At 42.6% G+C, this 19,912-nt stretch overlaps 1 protein-coding gene across 3 annotated transcripts in view; it reads right to left on the bottom strand.

The window, feature by feature from the left end:
* Nucleotides 1-18,064, bottom strand: part of lama1 (laminin, alpha 1) — a 346,500-nt gene extending 328,436 nt beyond the window's left edge. For 2 of the 3 annotated variants that reach the window (XM_072259251.1, XM_072259258.1), the window contains exon 1: nucleotides 17,627-17,700. Coding sequence is in view for 1 of the 3 variants with exons in the window: in XM_072259264.1 (XP_072115365.1) it covers nucleotides 17,939-18,011 (73 nt within the window). In the remaining 2 variants the exon portion in view is untranslated. Of the gene's footprint in view, nucleotides 1-17,626; nucleotides 17,701-17,938 lie in introns of those variants that run through there. The other variant, XM_072259264.1, reaches the window with a different exon arrangement.
* Between the last annotated feature and the right edge of the window lie 1,848 nt (nucleotides 18,065-19,912).

Raw genomic sequence — 19,912 nt, 5'->3', positions numbered from 1 at the left:
GACACTTTGTCAAGCATCTCCGCTTCATCCTCCAAAAGCCAAACCTCCTGGGGGCCAAACATTTTCCTATTCCAACACGTTGGTCCATAGGCTTCTCCTGTGCAAAGATGAGGCCACCCTCATGGTGAAGGAGCAACACCTTACATTGTCTGGGTGGCCTCTAAACTAATGGCACAAATATGGAGTTCTCCTTTTCTCCTTTCAGTAAAGAAAATCCCCTCTTCTTCTATTCCCCACTCTGGCCTTTTACCTCTCCTCACTTGCATATCACTTGGGTCCCCTCCTCCTTCCCTTTCTTCTATGGTCCAATCTCCTCTCCTATTAGATTCCTTCTCCTCCAGCCCTTTACTTTTCCCAACCTCTTGGCTTTTACATCACTTTCCAGCTAGCCTCTTTCCCTTCCCCTTATCTTTCTATTCTGGCATCTTCCCCCTTCCTTTTCAGTCCTGAAGAAGGGTCTCAACCTGTCATGTTGACTATTTATCCATTTCCATAGGTGCTGCCTCACCTGCTGAGTTCCTCCAGCATTTTGTGTGTATTGCTTTGGATTTCTAGCATCTGCAGACTTCATTGTGTTTATGAGGTTGTATCTGGTGGTTTTGATCATGGCTCACACGACACTGTGAGCTAAATAGAAAACAGAGATAAAGTTCCACAGGCTGCCAGATTCAGGAAGAATTATATGTATGCACCGTCTTGACTCAGACTCAAACGTCTTTTTCAGGTAGAAAATGACCAAGTATTATAATTTATGTTCCTGCATTTCTCTTGAAGTCAACATAAGCCAAAGATCATTTCCAGTCTATATCCCCTTGGACCCATGTGGTTCAGGAAGCAGCTCCTCAGCCACAGGGAGGAAGTAGTTAGGGAGGACCCACGGCTGATGACTTATCGCAGAACCCAGACACAGGGTTTGCAGCATGCGGTTACAGCAATCAAACTGGTTTTCTTGCTGAAAGATGATCATGATTGTGGTATCTCAAAGGTCATGCTCTTCTCAGATGTGGGAGATGAAGTTTCTAATTTGTTATTCAAGTTACTCTGTGCCATGTGTTAGCACTTCCACATGGATACCATACTTCCCAGGCCTTGCTGCTTTCAACTCAATGTAAGGCTTCTTTGACTCCTTCTCAGTCTAGAACAATAATGTGGATAAAAGAGAGGATGTGGAGAAGATGTTTCCTATTGTGGATTTGATTTGACATATTGAAGGTGGACGTTGATAGGTTCTTGCTCAATCAGGACATCAAAGGATATGGGGCAAAGCAGGAAAATGGGGTTGAGAGGGATAATAAATCAGCTATGATAGAGTGGCGGAGCAGATTTGATGGGCCGAATGGCCTATTTGTGCTCCTAAGTCTTATGGTCTTATAATGATGCTGAACCAAACCATTTGTGTGGGAAGGAACTAAGGGAACTCATGTCAAGGGTACAGAGATACCTGAAAGGGTACAGAGATATTTGAAAGGGTACAGAGATATTTTAGGGTTTCTTCAAACGCTCCTTCCAGCTGGTACATTCTATACTTGATAAATTCGCCTTTGCTCTTTGCTTTCAGTAGGATGGCATCCTTGGGTGTTTAGGCTAAAGATGGTCCTGATGGCATTGGAAAGTCCACGCGGGAGGAGAAGATGGCGGCGCGACACAGCTTGCATGGCCACCCTGGTAAATGATATCTGTTATTTGTCAAGTAGGGTGCCGTGCACAATCCTGATTTGATGGGAGACAGACGTGAGAGCACGGAGGAACATCTGGTGAAACTTCTGAAATGCCTGCTTCGCTGCCGCTGCTACTATGTGATCCTGAATCTCTGGAGGAGAAGGCCCCAAGTCCTCAGCTTTGCTTGTTGCTCGGCAGCCGGGGTGGGTTCAAAGCGCTTGGCAGTGGATGGTGCTCGGTGTCAGTGGGCTGGTCAGAGGCAAGAAGTTTTCGGACGGACTCAGAGTCGGCTGTGGTCGGGTGCTTCCAATGCATCGACAAGTTGTTGGCGCTTGGAGGTTCATGGCAGGGAGAGTTTCTCCCTTCTACCGTCTGCGTGAGGTGATGGGGCTATCGGGACTTGAGACTTTTTCTACCACGCCCATGGTCTGCTCTTTATCAAATTACGGTATTGCTTTACACTGTTGTAACTATATGTTATAATTACGTAGTTTTGTCAGTTTTGGTTTGTCCTGTGTTTCTGTGATATCTTTCTGGAGGAACATTGTATCATTTTTTAATGCATGCATTTCTAAATGACAATAAATGAGGACTGAGTGTCCTCATAATCTAATCTAATCTAATCATGAAAGTTTCCACACTTCTCGCACTTAGCAACTACACTAGTTCCTTACTCTAATATGTACAACGATTATATTTATTTGGCTACCTAGTGTAGCTGCCCACAATGCTGGGTTGTTCTGCATCTCTTAGTAACACTTTTTTTTAACCATTTCAAATATTTTTTACATCCATGGGTGATCAGCATTTGTATTTTATGAAAAGTGACAACAATTTATGGAAGATGAAACCAACTGAAAGCTGATTCCCAAGTGTTCAGATTGTTACTGAAATACAACGAATATGAAATGGCATTTAGGATTCTGAAATGTTTCGAACAAAAATAATTCCAATCTTCCTTTACTCGTAAAATGGCTTAGAATTCATTTCTATTTCAATGTTTACCTCATGTACTGAGTTCAGAATCACAGTCCTTGTTTTTCAATCCCAGCGTACCTGCCTTTCTGAAAATTCTTTCCAACCTGGTTCCAGCTTTACATTTCAGTTCCCTGTTCTAGACCAGAGTGCGGCCTCCACCAGTGCCGTAACTCCACCCTTGTAGTCATTGAGCCATACAGCATAGAAAAGCTATTCGACCCAACTAGTCTATTTTGACCAAGTTGCCTAACTGAGCTAATCCCCGGAGCCTGTGTTTGATCCATATCCCTCTGAACCTTCCCTGTCCATGCATCTGTCTAAATGTCTTTTAAACATCAGAATTGTTCCTGCTTCTATGACCTTCTCCGGCAGCTCATTCTTTCTCTTCAAGGTCTCTCCCTACCTGCATGACCTTGATATGTATTTGTCTACCTTTAAAATCTTACTCTGAATCCATCTTCAATGCAGCTTCAGCCTTCTCGATAAGATTGTAATACACCAGAGTAGGAGTAGGCCATTCCCTCTCAACCCCATTCTCCTGCCTTCTCCCTGTAACCTCTGACATACTTAATAAGCAATTACTTATCAACCTCTGTTTTAAGTATACCCAACGACTTGGCCTTCATACTTCATAGCCCACTGTGGCAATGAATTCTACAAACTCACCACCATCTGGCTAAATAAATTCCTCTCCATCTCTGTTCTAAAGGGACATCCTTTTTATTATGAAGCTGTAACCTCGAGTTCGAGACTCTTCCACTGCTGGGAACATCTTCTCCATGTCCACTCTATCCAAGTTTTTCGATATTCAGGAGGTTTCAAGCTAGAGCTACTAGGACTTGATATTTCAATCCCTGTGGTAAGTCAGCACTCTGCATGTTGGCAGTAGGCTTGGAGTGGTGACAAGGAGGGAGGGTAGGTACGTCATCGGGGTCATCAGGTGGGCACCCTCCTTTGACGTTTCGTTGATAACCCACGACGTCTCCAGAGGGCTCAACGGTGCTACCTGGTGTCCCAGATACACCCCCCTCAGTTCCATACCCTCTTATCTTCATCTTGCAGCCCAGTTGTTGTCTTTCCTTTTAATCCAAATCAATGTGATTCAGTGAGTTAAGGATTTGTAGTATTCCAAACTCCAGTTAGTACACACCCAGAGCCATCAAACGTTCCTCATACATTAACCCTTTCATCCCTGGGATCATACTCAAATCTCTTCTGGACCCTCTCCAACACTTCATAGATATGGGGCCCAAAACTGCTCACTATGCTTTACAACAGGAATTCTGCAGATGCTGGAAATTCAAGCAACACACATCAAAGTTGCTGGTGAATGCAGCAGGCCATGCAGCATCTGTAGGAAGAGGTGCAGTCGACATTTCAGGCCGAGACCCTTCGAGAAAAAGGGAGAAAAAGGAGAGTGAGAGAAAGAATGTGTGCATAAAAATAAGTAACAGATGGGGTACGAGGGGGAGGTAGGTGGGGCCTTAGCGGAAGTTAGAGAAGTCGATGTTCATGCCATCAGGTTGGAGGCTACCCAGACGGAATATAAGGTGTTGTTCCTCCAACCTGAGTGTGGCTTCATCTTTACAGTAGAGGAGGCCGTGGATGGACATGTCAGAATGGGAATGGGATGTGGAATTAAAATGTGTGGCCACTGGGAGATCCTGCTTTCTCTGGCGGACAGAGCTTAGATGTTCAGCAAAGCGGTCTCCCAGTCTGCGTCGGGTCTCGCCAATATATAAAAGGCCACATCGGGAGCACCGGACGCAGTATATCACCCCAGCCGACTCACAGGTGAAATGTTGCCTCACCTGGAAGGACTGTTTGGGGCCCTGAATGGTGGTAAGGGAGGAAGTGTAAGGGCATGTGTAGCACTTGTTCCGCTTACATGGATAAGTGCCAGGAGGGAAATCAATGGGGAGGGATGGGAGGGACGAATGGACAAGGGAGTTGCGTAGGGAGCAATCCCTGCGGAATGTGGGGGGGGGGGGGGGAGGGAAAGATGTGCTTAGTGGTGGGATCCCGTTGGAGGTGGCGGAAGTTACGGAGAATAATATGTTGGACCCGGAGGCTGATGGGGTGGTAGGTGAGGACCAGGGGAAACCTATTCCTAGTGGGGTGGCGGGAGGATGGAGTGAGAGCAGATGTACGTGAAATGGGGGAGATGCGTTTAAGAGCAGAGTTGATAGTGGAGGAAGGGAAGCCCCTTTCTTTAAAAAAGGAAGACATCTCCCTCGTCCTAGAATGAAAAGCCTCATCCTGAGAGCAGATGCAGCGGAGACGGAGGAATTGCGAGAAGGGGATGGCGTTTTTGCAAGAGACAGGGTGAGAAGAGGAATAGTCCAGATAGCTGTGAGAGTCAGTAGGCTTATAGTAGACATCAGTGGATAAGCTGTCTCCAGAGACAGAGACAGAAAGATCTAGAAAGGGGAGGGAGGTGTCGGAAATGGACCAGGTAAACTTGAGGGCAGGGTGAAAGTTGGAGGCAAAGTTAATAAAGTCAATGAGTTCTGCATGCGTGCAGGAAGCAGCGCCAATGCAGTCGTCGATGTAGCGAAGGAAAAGTGGGGGACAGGTACCAGAATAGGCATAGAACAAAGATTGTTCAACAAACCCAACAAAAAGGCAGGCAAAGCTAGGACCCATACGGGTGCCCATAGCTACACCTTTAGTTTGGAGGAAGTGGGAGGAGCCAAAGGAGAAATTATTAAGAGTAAGGACTAATTCCGCTAGACGGAGCAGAGTGGTGGTAGAGGGGAACTGATTAGGTCTGAAATCCAAAAAGAAGCAGAGAGCTTTGAGACCTTCCTGATGGAGGATGGAAGTATATAAGGACTGGACATCCATGGTGAAAATAAAGCGATGGGGGCCAGGGAACTTAAAATCATCGAAAAGTTTAAGAGCGTGAGAAGTGTCACGAACATAGGTTGGAAGGGATTGAACAAGGGGGGATAAAACCGTGTCGAGGTATGCAGAAACGAGTTCAGTGGGGCAGGAGCAAGCTGAGACAACAGGTTGGCCAGGACAGGCAGGTTTGTGGATCTTGGGTAGGAGGTAGAAACGGGAAGTGCGGGGTGTGGGAACTATAAGGTTGGTAGCAGTGGATGGGAGATCCCCTGAGCGGATAAAGTCGGTGATGGTGTGGGAGACAATGGCCTCGTGCTCCTTAGTGGGGTCACGATCCAGAGGTAAATAAGAGGAGGTATCCGCGAGTTGTTGCTGTGCCTCGGCAAGGTAGAGGTCAGTACGCCAGACTACAACAGCACCCCCCTTATCGGCGGGTTTAATAATAAGATTAGGATTAGTGCGGAGGGAGTGGAGAGCAGAGCGTTCTGAAGGCGTGAGGTTGGAATGGGGACAAGGGATGCTTTAGTTAGTTTACCAATATCTTATAAAGCCTCAGCATTATATCCATGTGTTTATATTCTAGTCCTCTCAAAATGAATGCCAACATTGCATTTCCCTTCCTTTCTACTAACTCAGCCTACTAAGTTATTTGTTAGGGAATCCTGCACTAGGAACCCGTCCCTTTGCATTTCCAAAGTCCCCCTGCTTTCTGAATTCTCTTCCCTTTTCAAAAATAGTCCATGCTTTCTCATAGTATTCATAGTTCTTGTACCCTCATATTATTACTAGAAATAATATCTCCTTCTCACTGATAATCAATGCAGGCACACCTCAAATATGCATGTTTAGCCCATTGCTCTACACTCTATACACTTATGACTGTGGCTAGGTACAGCTCAAATACCATCTATAAATATGCCAGTGACACAAATATTGCTGGCAGAACCCCCGATGGTGACAAGGAGGCATAAAGCAGTGAGACAGATCAGTTGTCTGAGTGGTGTCGCAACAACAACACAGCACTCAACATCAATAAGACCAACACTGGCTAGGTGGCCTATAATTCCCTGGCTTTTGCCTGCCTCGCTTCTAAAAGGGTGAAGTAACATTTGCGACTTTCCAGTCCTCTGGAACCATTCCTGGCTCCCGTGATTTTTGAAAGATCACTACTATCGCACAATCTCTTCAGCTACCTCTTTTAAAAGGGCTATGTAGTTCATCTCGTCCAAGTGCTTTAATCTAGTCCACATTCATTGCTTTCAGCTTCCCAAGGACCTTCTTATTAATAGCAACTACATCCACCTCTGCACATCACCTCCACCCAATTCTCTCGAATTTCTGACATGTTGCTGGTATCCTCCACTGTAAAGTCTAAACAAAATTCTTATTCAGTTCATCTACCATTCCATTTCTTTGCTCTCCATTACTACTTCTCCCACATTGATTTACAACGGCTTGATGTCAACCCTTACCTCTTTGTTTCTTTACTTCCTGGAAAATCTCTTGTTACTCTTTTATATGATTGCCGCAGCTTTTCCAGCAAATCCAACCTCCCACATGTCCCCAACAGAAATTAACTCCATTTGAGTATGAAAATGCAAGTTCAGTGTTAGATAAGGTGTAGCAATTCAACTAGATCCATAGCTGGAAGAAATGCCAAACATTTCTGTTTACAGAAGGTGAAGACACCACTCACAATGGTAACCATGAGAGACTCAGCAAAGGCTGGCACAATATGATTGGTTCAGGCCAGCTTATGGTTGTTTTCTCACAAAGAATTCCCCTGTAGGAATGTTGAAAACCCTGCTGTTACAATCCAAAAATCTAAAAAGGCCCAACTCCAAAGGCTAAGAAAACTGACGGTCACTGAAATAGTAAATAGCTAATAATGCTTTCTCTGCCTATAGCAGGGAAGTTAATTAAATCCATATAACTTCAGGATCAAATTCTGAACAAATTAACTTGGGAGAGGTTATGTTTATATGAGTGGGGGCGAGGGGGGGGGGGAAGGTTGAGGGGAGGCAGAGGGCAGTGATTCCAAGACTAACTTCTGTTTATTTATTGAGATATAGCGCAAAGTAGACCCTTCTGGCCTTCAAGGTTGTACTGCCCAGCAACCCCTGATTTAACCCTAGCTTAATTATCAGCCAAATTTAAATGACCAATTAACCTACCAACCAGACTGTGGGTGGGAAAACTCACGTGGTCATGGGGAGAACATGCAAACTCCTAACAACCAGCTGTCTGGACTGTAAAGAGTTGTGCAGCATGTTGCCCCACTGCACTGTGTCACTAGAATTGACTCAGATGGGAACTTCCATTACCAGTGACACTAATCTCACTGTAAATTAAAACTATTGTTATGTAACATTCTTACTCAGTGTATTTATCTGAGTTGTATCTCAGTGTATTTATTGCCTAGCTTTTAGTGTAGAAATTGTTGCAGTTTGTTTACGTTGTCCTTATAGTTGACTATTGTACAGTAGGAAAAATTGACCTTGTACTCCGTACATCTGCTGTTAAGTCATACATGTTGCCCAACTATCAGTTCATTGGGTTGGCAATAAATACTCGGCAATTCTAAATTGGCAATGGCAGACAGTTCGACTTTGTACCCTTTACAGTTACACTCATCTACAGCCAGACTTTGGACCGGAGACTACTTTGGAGTTTGGCCTCTAAATCTTCAGTCACACTTTCATTGTATACTTTCAAGTAGATTTGGAGGGCTAGATGGAAGGATGCATTATCACATGTATTTCCGGCATCTGCAGAACCTCTTTTGTGTTTATGCAATACCACGTTTTTTTCCCCGGCACATCGCAACGGTATTTTCAGAATTAGAATTTGTAAAGTGGAGTTGAGAAGACAGATTTAAAAATTTCCACTGTGAATATCATTTAATTTTGAGTTTACCTTTGAATTAATATTGCAGTTCTTGGCAGTTTCATATTAATGGCACCCCTTCACATGAATTAACATCCTATCACCAACTTGGCTACACATGACAAAGGTGGCACAGTTTGTAGCCGAGTATTACACCTTTGCAAGACTCCAAATAAATAAAAATTTTAAAAGCACTGTGCAATAGGAAGCCATTGTTGTACTGCACTTTTATCCACAGTAGTCAAAGGCAATTTTTTGAAATTTTGAAGACCTTTCTGATCAAAATATTTCAACTCTTGGGATCCCTAAGAAGTGAATAATTTAAGCCCTGACTCTATTATTGAGGACACGCGGCACACACGTGCAGGAGTGAAGGGAGAGCAGTGTCCGAAGGAAGCAGACTTCTGTTTAAACACCACTGTAGATTCCAGATATAAAAGCACCAAGAAAATTTTGATTCATACCAAATGCGCATGTGCAACTGATGCTTAATAAAATTTAACTCATCGTTGAATACTCAGTACAGTATTGATCTTTTGGGAAATATTCATAATTAAAACAAGATATATATTGCTTTTAAAAGATTACCATACAATAGGAGGATGACATCAACATCTTTTCATGGTTCAAATAGTAACAAGGTCTTTGAGTATAACAATGGATTTAAAATTTTTGACAAATGTTTCAATTGTTAAATTAGATAATGTTATGGTTAAAAGGGTCAGTATACCTTAAAGCTTCTAAATTCTGATCACATTCAGTGATCCTGATCAATTTGCAACACTTTGATGCAAATTGCTTGAACTGATTTTTCAGTGAATTATATTTTTTAATATGACATATTCACCAGTTTAATGTATAGTTAAGGCAAAAATAACGCACCGGCTACCTCTCTAAGCATGTTGGAGTGTAGAAATGATTAAGTCACAGATCTGTGATTTATCTAAACAGGGTGCAAGCTAAAACGCAGCCATCTACAGGGAACAATACACTAAAGGGGCTTGGAATTTTAATGGTAAGTGTCTGAAACTATTAACCAATTTAATCCAGTAGTATTTGATAAGCAATTCACTGAGATAAAAGTATTGGTCTGCCTCATCCTGAGTGCTACAGAGAGTGGCTCACTGAGGAAGCAAATTTGCTCTGCTTTAGAGGAGTGTGCATTAGATTAAATTTAGCTGGTAATGAAAAGGCATTTTAATTTGCGTATACTGATTTGGTATGTGCACTGAAGGCCATTGAATTGTTTACCGCCTTACACTCGAGTCTTCAGGGAAGACTTTCAGCCATAATTTTTTGCCCAAGATGGACTGTTTCCTGAACCAGAATAGAAATCACCACAAAACATACTGAGAGTAAGTTTATCCACTAGAATCCAGTTGGGAAAGTCTACACTCAGTAAGAAATGTTTGGGTTATGCAGTTAACTACCTGTTAATAGATGCACAAGCTGAGCTCTTGTTTTCTGCATGCGAGCTCCCAGGGTGACGTATAAGCAGACTTAGGCTACGTCCACACTACGCCGGATAATTTTGAAAACGCCGGTTTCCAGTAAAAACGACAGGCGTCCACACTAAGCGTTTTTCAAAATATCTCCGTCCGCATTAGACGGATATTTAGGCGAATCTCCTCCTACTAGGCATGCGCAGGACACACAGAAAACAAGCGAAGAGGAAACGATATACTTGGTGCGTGTTTGTCCAGTTACAGAGGAACTGCTAGCCCTTCACATTACCATAAAAGGCAATCTACTTATATGGAAATCTTAAGGCTACTACATTGTAAAAGATGTAATACAATTAATAGAACACAGAATAGTACACCACAGGCCCTTCGGCCCCCAATGTTGTGCCGACCCTCAAACCCTGCCCTCCCATATAACCGCCACCTTAAATTCCTCCATATACCTGTCTAGTAGTTTCTTAAATTTCACTAGTGTATCTGCCTCCACCACTGACTCAGGCCGTGCATTCTACGCACCAACCACTCTCTGAGTAAAAAACCTTCCTCTAATATCCCCCTTGAACTTCCCACCCCTTACCTTAAAGCCATGTCCTCTTGTATTGAGCAGTGGTGCCCTGGGGAAGAGGCGCTGGCTATCCACTCTATCTATTCCTCTTATTATCTTGTACACCTCTATCATGTCTCCTCTCATTCTCCTTCTCTTCAGAGAGTAAAGCCCTAGCTCCCTTAATCTCTGATCATAATGCATACTCTCTAAACCAGGCAGCATCCTGGTAAATCTCCTCTCTACCCTTTCCAATGCTTCCACATCCTTCCTATGGTGAGGCGACCAGAACTGGACACAGTACTCCAAGTGTGGCCTAACCAGAGTTTTATAGAGCTGCATCATTACCTCGCGACTCTTAAACTATATCCCTCAACTTATGATAAAGTGTTGCATTGTAATTTGAACTCTTACAGGTTTAGTAACTTTGGACCACAGTCACTTCCACTCACTCCCTTCTCTGCTAATTGACAATAACCAACGTGACTACTCTACTTTGATACTTCCGTTTAATACTAAGTGAACCAGTGGACATGCACATGGAGTAAGTGTGGGCAAGTACTGACCAAAATGATCAGCCACAATCAGACTGAATCGCAGAGCAGGCATGAGAAGCCAAGCAGACTGTTCCAACTCCTATTCTTACTTGTGATTCAAATTTCACTACAACTCCTCTTTGTCTCGCTACTTGGGATTTGATGGATAGCATTTTCTGACCCAAAGCAATCCTGTTAACTTTGTTGTGAGGTGAGTTCAAGCTGTTTGGTGACACAAGAGATTGCAGTTGCTGAAATCGAGACAATCTGCTGCAGGAACTCAGTGGGTAAAGGAGGATTTGTGGGAGGAAAGGATGTTTTGGGTCTTAATGAAACATCTCTCAGATGCTGCTTAACCTGCTGAGATCCTCCAGCAATATTTTTTATGGTCCTGTCAATTTGCTCGTGGCTGCGGATCAGTTATTTCCTCTGATTCAAAGGGCTGTATGTTCAGAGACTTGAGCGTAGAAATTTACACTAATAATCTGGTGCAGTACTAATGCTGCCTTTCGGATATGTTGTCAAGCTGATACCTTGACAATTTTCTCAGAAGGATATACAAGATGCCCTGGCACTATTTCAAAGAAGAGCAGGTTAATTACACCTGCTATCCTGGCGAACATATATTCTCACTTGACATCACTAAAATGGCTTATTTGATTATCATCACTTTCATCTTTGTGGATAGCTCAAAGTGCCGAGTTTATTGACACATGTATGCACAGGTGCACTGAAAAAATTACTTGCAGCAGCATCACAGGCACAAAGCACAAGAGAAGCAGGATTCACGAGAACATAAAATATCCATAATTTTTAAATCAGAAATCTCAATTAGTACAAAAAAATCCATTTTAGTGCAGTGATCAAAGTGGCCGTAGTGTTGCTAAACTGAAGTGTTTAGGGTTGTACTTGCCTGTAGTGAATAGGGTTTTACCAGTTGGTCCAAGAATCAAATGCTTGAAGGGAAGTTGCTGTTCACTGATTGCAAGTTGCTGCAATGCCTCATTACATTATAGCAGCGATTCCCACGATATTTGATTGGCTGTAAGCCTTTTTGGTTCCTGATATTGATGTGAATGATGCTGTATAAATGCAACTCTTGCTTTTCCATTTTTTTTTAAACTCAATGTCATTACCACCAAACATTATATAAAAATGAAACATCTCTAACCTTACAGGGAAGGATCTGGGGGAAATCAAAAGGGCAGTTTTCCTACAATGTTTTACAATCCAAGACTTCAAAGTTTTTCCTTCAAGATTTAATTCACAGAACCTCTATTGAAAGCAAAAGACCAGAAAATATTTTTATCATCTTGCATCAAACCTTTAATCATAAGGGACGATATTATGCAATGAATTTAATACCACTTTATCCCCTACATAATTTGCCGCAAGGTTCTTTTCCAGTAGATGTTCAAGGATAAATCTATTCATTGTGAAGTCTGAATAGTTCACTTAAAGACTTACAGAAAATTATACTCGCAGATGCTCAATAGAAAAGGGACTAATTCAGGAAACTGAATTGGGAATTGGAAACATTTAAGATTTCAAATGTACAGCTCATCTTCCTTCCAGACTTTCCACACTTAAAGCCATTGATTTGATCACCTTGGAACAGAAAGTGGAAGTTCTTCCAATGTGAAGTACAAACATGGAAAGAGAAGCCAGCTGTTTGAATCTGTTTTGCCGTCCAAAGCCTCTCTCCTTTTGACAGACTATATGAAAAAACGGCAGCAGTGAAATAGATACAGGTTGTCATGGAGACAAGTATCAAGAAGCAGATGCATAATTTCCAGAGCGCTCTGTTAATACTGGGGATGAGTAAGAATTTAAAGGCTTTTTCCTTGAACAATGAAGTGTGAAATGTGAGGAAGAGGAAAATGTGAGAAGCAGCATCAGCAATTCACTGGCAGAAGGGATTGGTGGATGAATGAAGACAAATGCTGGAAGAGAACAAGAAGATGTAAAGCATAGAAACTAAATGAAGAGGACAGGGGGATGAGGTGGGGTGGGATGCTTCAATGAGAAAGCCACCCAAGATTAAGATCAACCATAAATGAAAACTGGAAAATCCAATGAAGCCTTTTTGTTTCATTCCTATCTCCAAGCACATTCTGCTGGAGGAACTCAGCAAGTCAGGCAGCATTATTGGAGGGAAAAGAACCAGTCTCCACTGTCCATTTACCTCAAAGATGCTGCCCGAGTTACTGAGCTCCTCCCAAGTCTTCTTCGTTGGTTCGGTTTCCTGCAACTACAGCATCTTTTGTCCTCAAATATATTTTCCTTCTCCAGTTATAATGAACAAAACCTATGCCATGAGAACTACAATAGAAGCAACAACAACTATTGAAGACAAGGCAAAAATCTTAATGTAGTTATTGCAATTAAAGTCATCTTCTTGCATTTTACTCACTCCATAAGAAATTTGAATTAATAAAGGTTTTCAGCATACTCTAAAGACAATCTGTAACATTGAGACAAGGTTCAGTTTAAGGCAACATACATGAGGCCAGATGTCTCAGGAATGTTACAATGATTGGTTGCTGCATGTTTTTAAGTACTTAGGGAGACTGCAGAAACAAGTCTAATTCCCCATAAACCTGACTCATGTCCAATACCACTGAGACATTCGCTGTAAGCTATCAAAAGAAGTTGCTCCAGGAAATAAAGAAATGGTTTGCTGATGTCTTCATTGTAAATTCACATTGAATATTTTCTTCTATGTTTTATAGCCCAGTGATACATTTTGGATGTGAAGTTACCAATTTAATGCAAGAAATAACAGGGCCAATCTTCTGCAAGATCCACTTGGGCATGTTAGCAGAAAAGCTGAAGTGTTCCTAAGTGTATGGTATAGCATAACATTCCGTTCTGCAAGGTGCCAATAGCAGGAATCCTGTGCTACAGACTTGAGGAGATGATTCATCTATTCCTGCTAATATTTCTTAAGAGACATTAAGCTATATGCAAGGAAACAGGCTCTTGGGCCCACTCTACCGACCACCAAGCACCCATTTCTTGTCCTATTATGAATATGGCCAGGTTAAGATTGCACACATACAGTATGCCACTGACAGGAGAAATTATCTGCTGGAAGAAAGCTAGGTAGAGTTCTTTCTACTTGAATTAATTATTAAATTGTCATAATTTTGGGTGTACATGTATGCTTTGTGTTTTCTAACTTTTTCTTAGCAGATCCAGACTGATTTTGAATGTCTGTAGCAAAGACATTCATAACAACGATGCTTTTGACAGTCTGTGAACCTGAGAACTGGCTTTACGTACTGTCATAACTACCCTGTCACTGCAGCTGGATCCTTGCATTTAGAGATGTCCTGCTCTGTCTGTCCTGTACATCACCGGACCCTGTTTTTTTTTTAGGTGGGAGACTGTACCTGGGCCACATTGGAAGAAATAGAATGATCCAAGGCATAGTTAAATAGCAATCTCCTGGATAACAATAGAGTTGCCCCAATGTTGAGGTAGTTATCCATGAACAGTGGGCTGCAGGTTGCTCCCCAGAGGTGGCCACATTGGGCCACAGCACGCTCCCCACAGGAGGCTGCATCAGGGCCAGAGGTCAGGAGGCAGTTTCTCTGCAAATGAAGGCCCCAAGGAAAGACTGAGTTGCAGCTGTTGGCTCTCCTCGATGCTGATGGAGGAGTTCTTCAAAATTCCGAGACATATGTGATTATTATTGGTGTGGACTACAGTTTATCTTATCTCCTTCAGTTTTTCTGTTTTGTTTCTTGCTGCCGATTGGCAGGAGGGCAATGTTTTTTTTTGGGTGAGGGAGGGGTCGGGTGCCTGGTGTTATTGTTGCTGTTTTTTTTGTGTGTGGGGTGATGCCTGGGAATTAGAGATTTGATGTTTTCGCTGTCATGTCCAGGAGGGTGATCTGTTAGTTTTTATGCAAGTTTTGTTTCTTTCTCTATTTTTCTGTGGGAGGGGGCCTGAATGACTTCCATCATTTTCCTGTATTTTATGGCTATCTGCAGAAGACAAACCTCAGAGGTGTATTCTGCATACAAACTTTGATAACAAAGTGAACCTTTGTACCATTCCCAGGCATGTACCTAACCTGCTGTGTTACCAGCCACGAGGAGATGGGAAAAGTTTGGTGAAACCTAACCAATTGCCTCAATTCTCCTTTCTGCAGTCAGCCTGACTGCTGCTGAAAGTAGCCAGTCAAGAGTCCATTCTATAATTGCGCTGCATTCTCCAGCAACACTTCCGTTTTCAAAGACCAGCAGCAGCAACACAACTTACAGTCCTTTTTGATTAAATCTCCTTAGACTGAAACCTGATCTCTGGAGAATTCATGAAATTTATCAGTTTCATTTCAGAATCCCAGGATCAGTCCTTCATACCAGCCAGCCCACAGTCCTCTAAGGAGCTTGTATATCTGAGGAAATGTTCAGTTCACATTTGTGAAACTAAGTAATTTATCCAACATAAATTAGTTTTAGAGGTAAAGCTCTGCAGAATCACAAAAATTTCAGGCCAGAGTCCTGTCTGTTCTGTTTGAGCAATTCAGTTCATCTCTTAATCCTTACAGACCACCCCTTTATGGTTGTGTATCTTACTGTCTGCCAGCACTTTATCTGTATTCTGTTATTATATTCCCTGTACTACCTCAATGCACCAACATGATGAAACGATCTGTATGGATAGCATGCAAAATAAACTTTTTTGCTACACTTCAGTACATGTGACAATAATAAATCGATTTACCAATTTAATTGTTTTCCCTCTTGATATTTAGCTAATTTCTTTTGAAGCCGCATCTGAATCCGTTCCCATCATCTTTCATGCAGAATTTTAGGACGATTGCTTAGTGAATGAAAAAAGATGACTTCTGCCAATCATCTTCCATCTGCGTCCTTTGATCTTATTCTGCTCCCACTAATGGGAACCACTTCTCCACACAACGTGCCTTCAAGATATGTAAACCCAAACATGTTCAGATTTTATCTTTCAGTAATTACCATCTTGAGCAAAATTAGGTATTTTATATTATTAAAAAGAATTACGATGAAACTTTTATATGGGCAATTATACTTTGAAACTTCTGATAATACACCAATTTCAAATTCCTGGGTACCAATATCTCTGAGGATCTAACCTGACACAGCTATAAAGGCGGCAAAGCAGATTTGGCTTGTCAACTACAACACTTGAACACAACTAAAACACTTCAGTTAGTCCTGACGAAGAGTCTCGGCTGGAAACGTCGACTGAACCTCTTCCTAGAGATGCTGCCTGGCCTGCTGCGTTCACCAGCAACTTTGATGTGTGTTGCTTTCTCTAACTATCCCAAGTTTCCAATCACAGTCTGACTGTAGAATCAGAATTAGATTAAGCAAATTCTATGATCTATTCACTGTCAAACCAAACAATAGCGACACAAGAGACTGCAGATGCTGGCTTCTGGTGTAACAAGTACAAAGCTGAATGCACTCAACGCTTTGAAACGTTTCGTCAGCTTCAATAAACTGAAGAATCTGAGGAAATCAACCACCAGGCTTGAGTCTAGAAGGTAAATACGCTTGTCACCTACAGATTGAAGCGAACCGTGTCTTTGTGGAAAGAGGCTATAAAATGGAACCACACAAGCTGGCAAGATCACAGTTAATCACTGGCAGCAGAGATTCGAGACGGCTCTTCCTGTAAAGAATACAAAATAAACTTCCGATGTCGTCCAAATCAAACTCGGAACATGGGCTTTAAAATGAGAGGGAGCGGCTCTCCTGCCGCTTTGTGGGACTACATTGCATTTCACATCCATGCACGAAATGTTAGCTCTTCCCGGACAGCGAGAATTACAAGAACGATCAAGGGATCGAATTACCGCCGGTGGGACCTGGGATATTGTGAGGGTCTGCACAGCTGAATTCTGGCCCCGTGCAGCGTAGGGCTGAGCCACAGGGGAGCTATCAATCAGAACACTGCAAGGGATTGCAACCATCACACACCATCTCTGTTTGTTTGCAAAGTACGGAAAATGTCCAGCCGATTCATTTTCTGCTTGGGAGGTTACATTCTGTCCCGCTACACATCAGGAACGTTTAATTACCAGATTTACAGCTTTCAAAGTGGTTAGCAAAAACAACTGGGTTATTCAAATGAGTACATTAGGAACATAACAATTATTTTGCCTCATATGCCTTAGCAAGCGCGTGGAAACAAGTTAGTAGTACTCTCCCACATTCACAATGTTCAATACATAAATATTGGACTATAGACGTTAACTCTGTGTCCTACACACATGCTGCTCAACTTGCTCAGAATTCCCAATTTTTAATGTTTTATGCAAAGTGTTAAATTTATACATATTTTGTTCGTTATTATTAGATTTAGTTATGTTTATGCGTGTAATATTTACGCCACATAATTCATTTACCCACTGTTCTAATGACGAACAGTATAGCGTCTGTAAGGACAATTAGGTGATGGATTCATAGGCTAACAGCATTGATTCACCTTAACACTGGCCACAAATCAGACACCGTCACATATAATTGTTAAGAAAAGTATCAATCTGCAAAAAACGCGCATCCTGCCGCATTATGTGCGTCTTCCCCGAGAGATGAGGGGAATCCCTTACAAGTAAGCAACGTTTATCTAACTTTCACCAAACTTTTTTTTTCTGACGGGTTTTTCCAGGACACACAAACGCTCGGAATACTGAAATTATTAAACAAAACCTATACCAGATTCGCCAGCACCGAAGGGAAAATCTTATTGATTTCAAGGCACCGAGTTGTATTGTCAGCTCTTGCTGCTGTTGTCTCCTTTGAGGTTCCGTTTTAAGTTTTCCCGCATGAAATTTCAGAAATTTTCGCACAAGCGTTGAAAGACTTTTGCACGTGTTAAATATTTCAGCATCCTTTTCGATAACTCCCCCTCCCCCACCGCTCATACATAATATCGTGCGCATCTCTACTTCACCTCACACCCCACATGAATGTATGCACTTATTTTTGCTCGGGATCTGTCCAGTTGCTACGTGCCCTTTCGCTTACCTCTCTGCTGGGACTCTGCCCCGGTACATAGCAGCAAGAGGTGCACCGTCCACAGCCACAGTCTCGCCCCCATCCTCACTGTTACACGAGAGCGGGGCACTGCGTTGAAAGCCCACCGCGCGTACTTGAGTTTTCTTCCTCCTGAAGTCTCAAAAAACTTTTCACTCTCTCACTCTGCCCTGCCTTTACAAATGTTGCATCCTTGGGCGTGGCCACTCAATCTGAAGGGAATTTCATGGACATACACAGCATTTTTTTGGTATTTAATTACATTTACTTTTTTTCCATTTGCAGTTGAAAACGAGACATTAGAATTTAAACAAAGCGACAGTACTTGAATGCTCTGTGTTCAGTACTAGGTTTGCGCCGATTATTTTTTTGCCTATCTTCTGACCCCCGTGCTTTCTGGTTATGTGGTATATTCTGACTGGGGGTTGCAGAAGTGTTACAAAGCACGGTGCAAAGGGGCTTTAAAAGTTTAGACAATAGTATCGGTTTATCGTTCTTCCGTTCTCGCGCACAAAGGCTGAGATTGATAGAGACATAATAGCAATAAAACACGATAGCCGTCAAGGGTAGAAATAGCTTGAACCAGCCGTGCTACAATTAAAATACCTTCTAGAAGGGGTAATTTCTATCAAATTGAGATGATCTGTTTCAACATTTTAAAATTATGGAGTTAACTGTTTATGAAAACACCAGATTTACGTGTTCCGATGTATGCTGCGTGATTCTGGTGAACCGAAACCCTGGAGAATTGGTATTTTAGCAAATGCAATCGCTCATTCATTCTTTAAATGGGTAATAATTGGTAATTGGTTTACTATTGTCACATGAATCGAGGTACAGGGATACAATACAACGAAGTAGCACAAAAATAAAATAAAACACAGTGCTTTTATTTGGTTTACTATTGTTATCACGCTCACCAAGACAGCGAGACACTTGGTTCTGCTTGCCATCCATACAGATCATTTCAGAACACAGGTACATCGAGGTAATAATACAATGTAGAATATTGTGCTGCCGTTACAAAGAAAGTGTAGTTCAGGGAAATAGATAAAATGCAAGGGCCATAACGAGGTCCGTTGAGATATTTAAAAATATATATTTATTGAAGAAGAGGAACATTCTAGAGTCTTACAACCGCCGGGTATATTCTGCCGACTGGAAGGGGAAAGAAGGGTTGACCAGCGCCGATGATGTTGGCTGCTTTCCTGGGGCAGCGGGAAGTCTAGACAGAGCCATTGGAGTTTGTGCCTCTCAGTGGGGTGCAGTTTTATTACGATCCTGCACAAGGACCGGGTATAACATTTACCACAAACAACAGGAATTCTGCAGATGCTGGAAATTCAAGCAACACACATCAAAGTTGCTGGTGAACGCAGCAGGCCAAGCAGCATCTGTAGGAAGAGGTGCAGTCGACGTTTCAGGCCAAGACCCTTCGTCAGGACGCAGACTGGGAGACCGCTTTGCTGAACATCTATGCTCTGTCCGCCAGAGAAAGCAGGATCTCCCAGTGGCCACACATTTTAATTCCACATCCCATTCCCATTCTGACATGTCCATCCACAGCCTCCTCTACTGTAAAGATGAAGCCACACTCAGCTTGGAGGAACAACAACTTATATTCCGTCTAGGTAGCCTCCAACCTGATAGCATGAACATCGACTTCTCTAACTTCCACTAAGGCCCCACCTTCCCCTCGTACCCCATCTGTTACTCATTTTTATGCAAACATTCTTTCTCTCACTCTCCTTTTTCTCCCCCTGTCCCTCTGAATATACCTCTTGCCCATCCTCTGGGTTTTCCCCTCCCCACCTTGTCTTTCTCCCCAGGTCTCCTGTCCCATGATCCTCTCATGTCCCCTTTGCCAATCACACGTCCAGCTCTTGGCTCCAACCCTCCCCCTCCTGTCTTCTCCTATCATTTTGGATCTCACCCTCCCCCTCCAACTTTCAAATCCCTTACTCA

Source organism: Mobula birostris, chromosome 1 (genome assembly GCF_030028105.1).
Source record: "Mobula birostris isolate sMobBir1 chromosome 1, sMobBir1.hap1, whole genome shotgun sequence".
Classification (NCBI taxonomy): Eukaryota; Metazoa; Chordata; class Chondrichthyes; order Myliobatiformes; family Myliobatidae; genus Mobula; species Mobula birostris.
The sequence above is the reverse complement of the archived record's forward strand: the minus strand, read 5'-3'. Positions and strand labels throughout refer to the sequence as shown.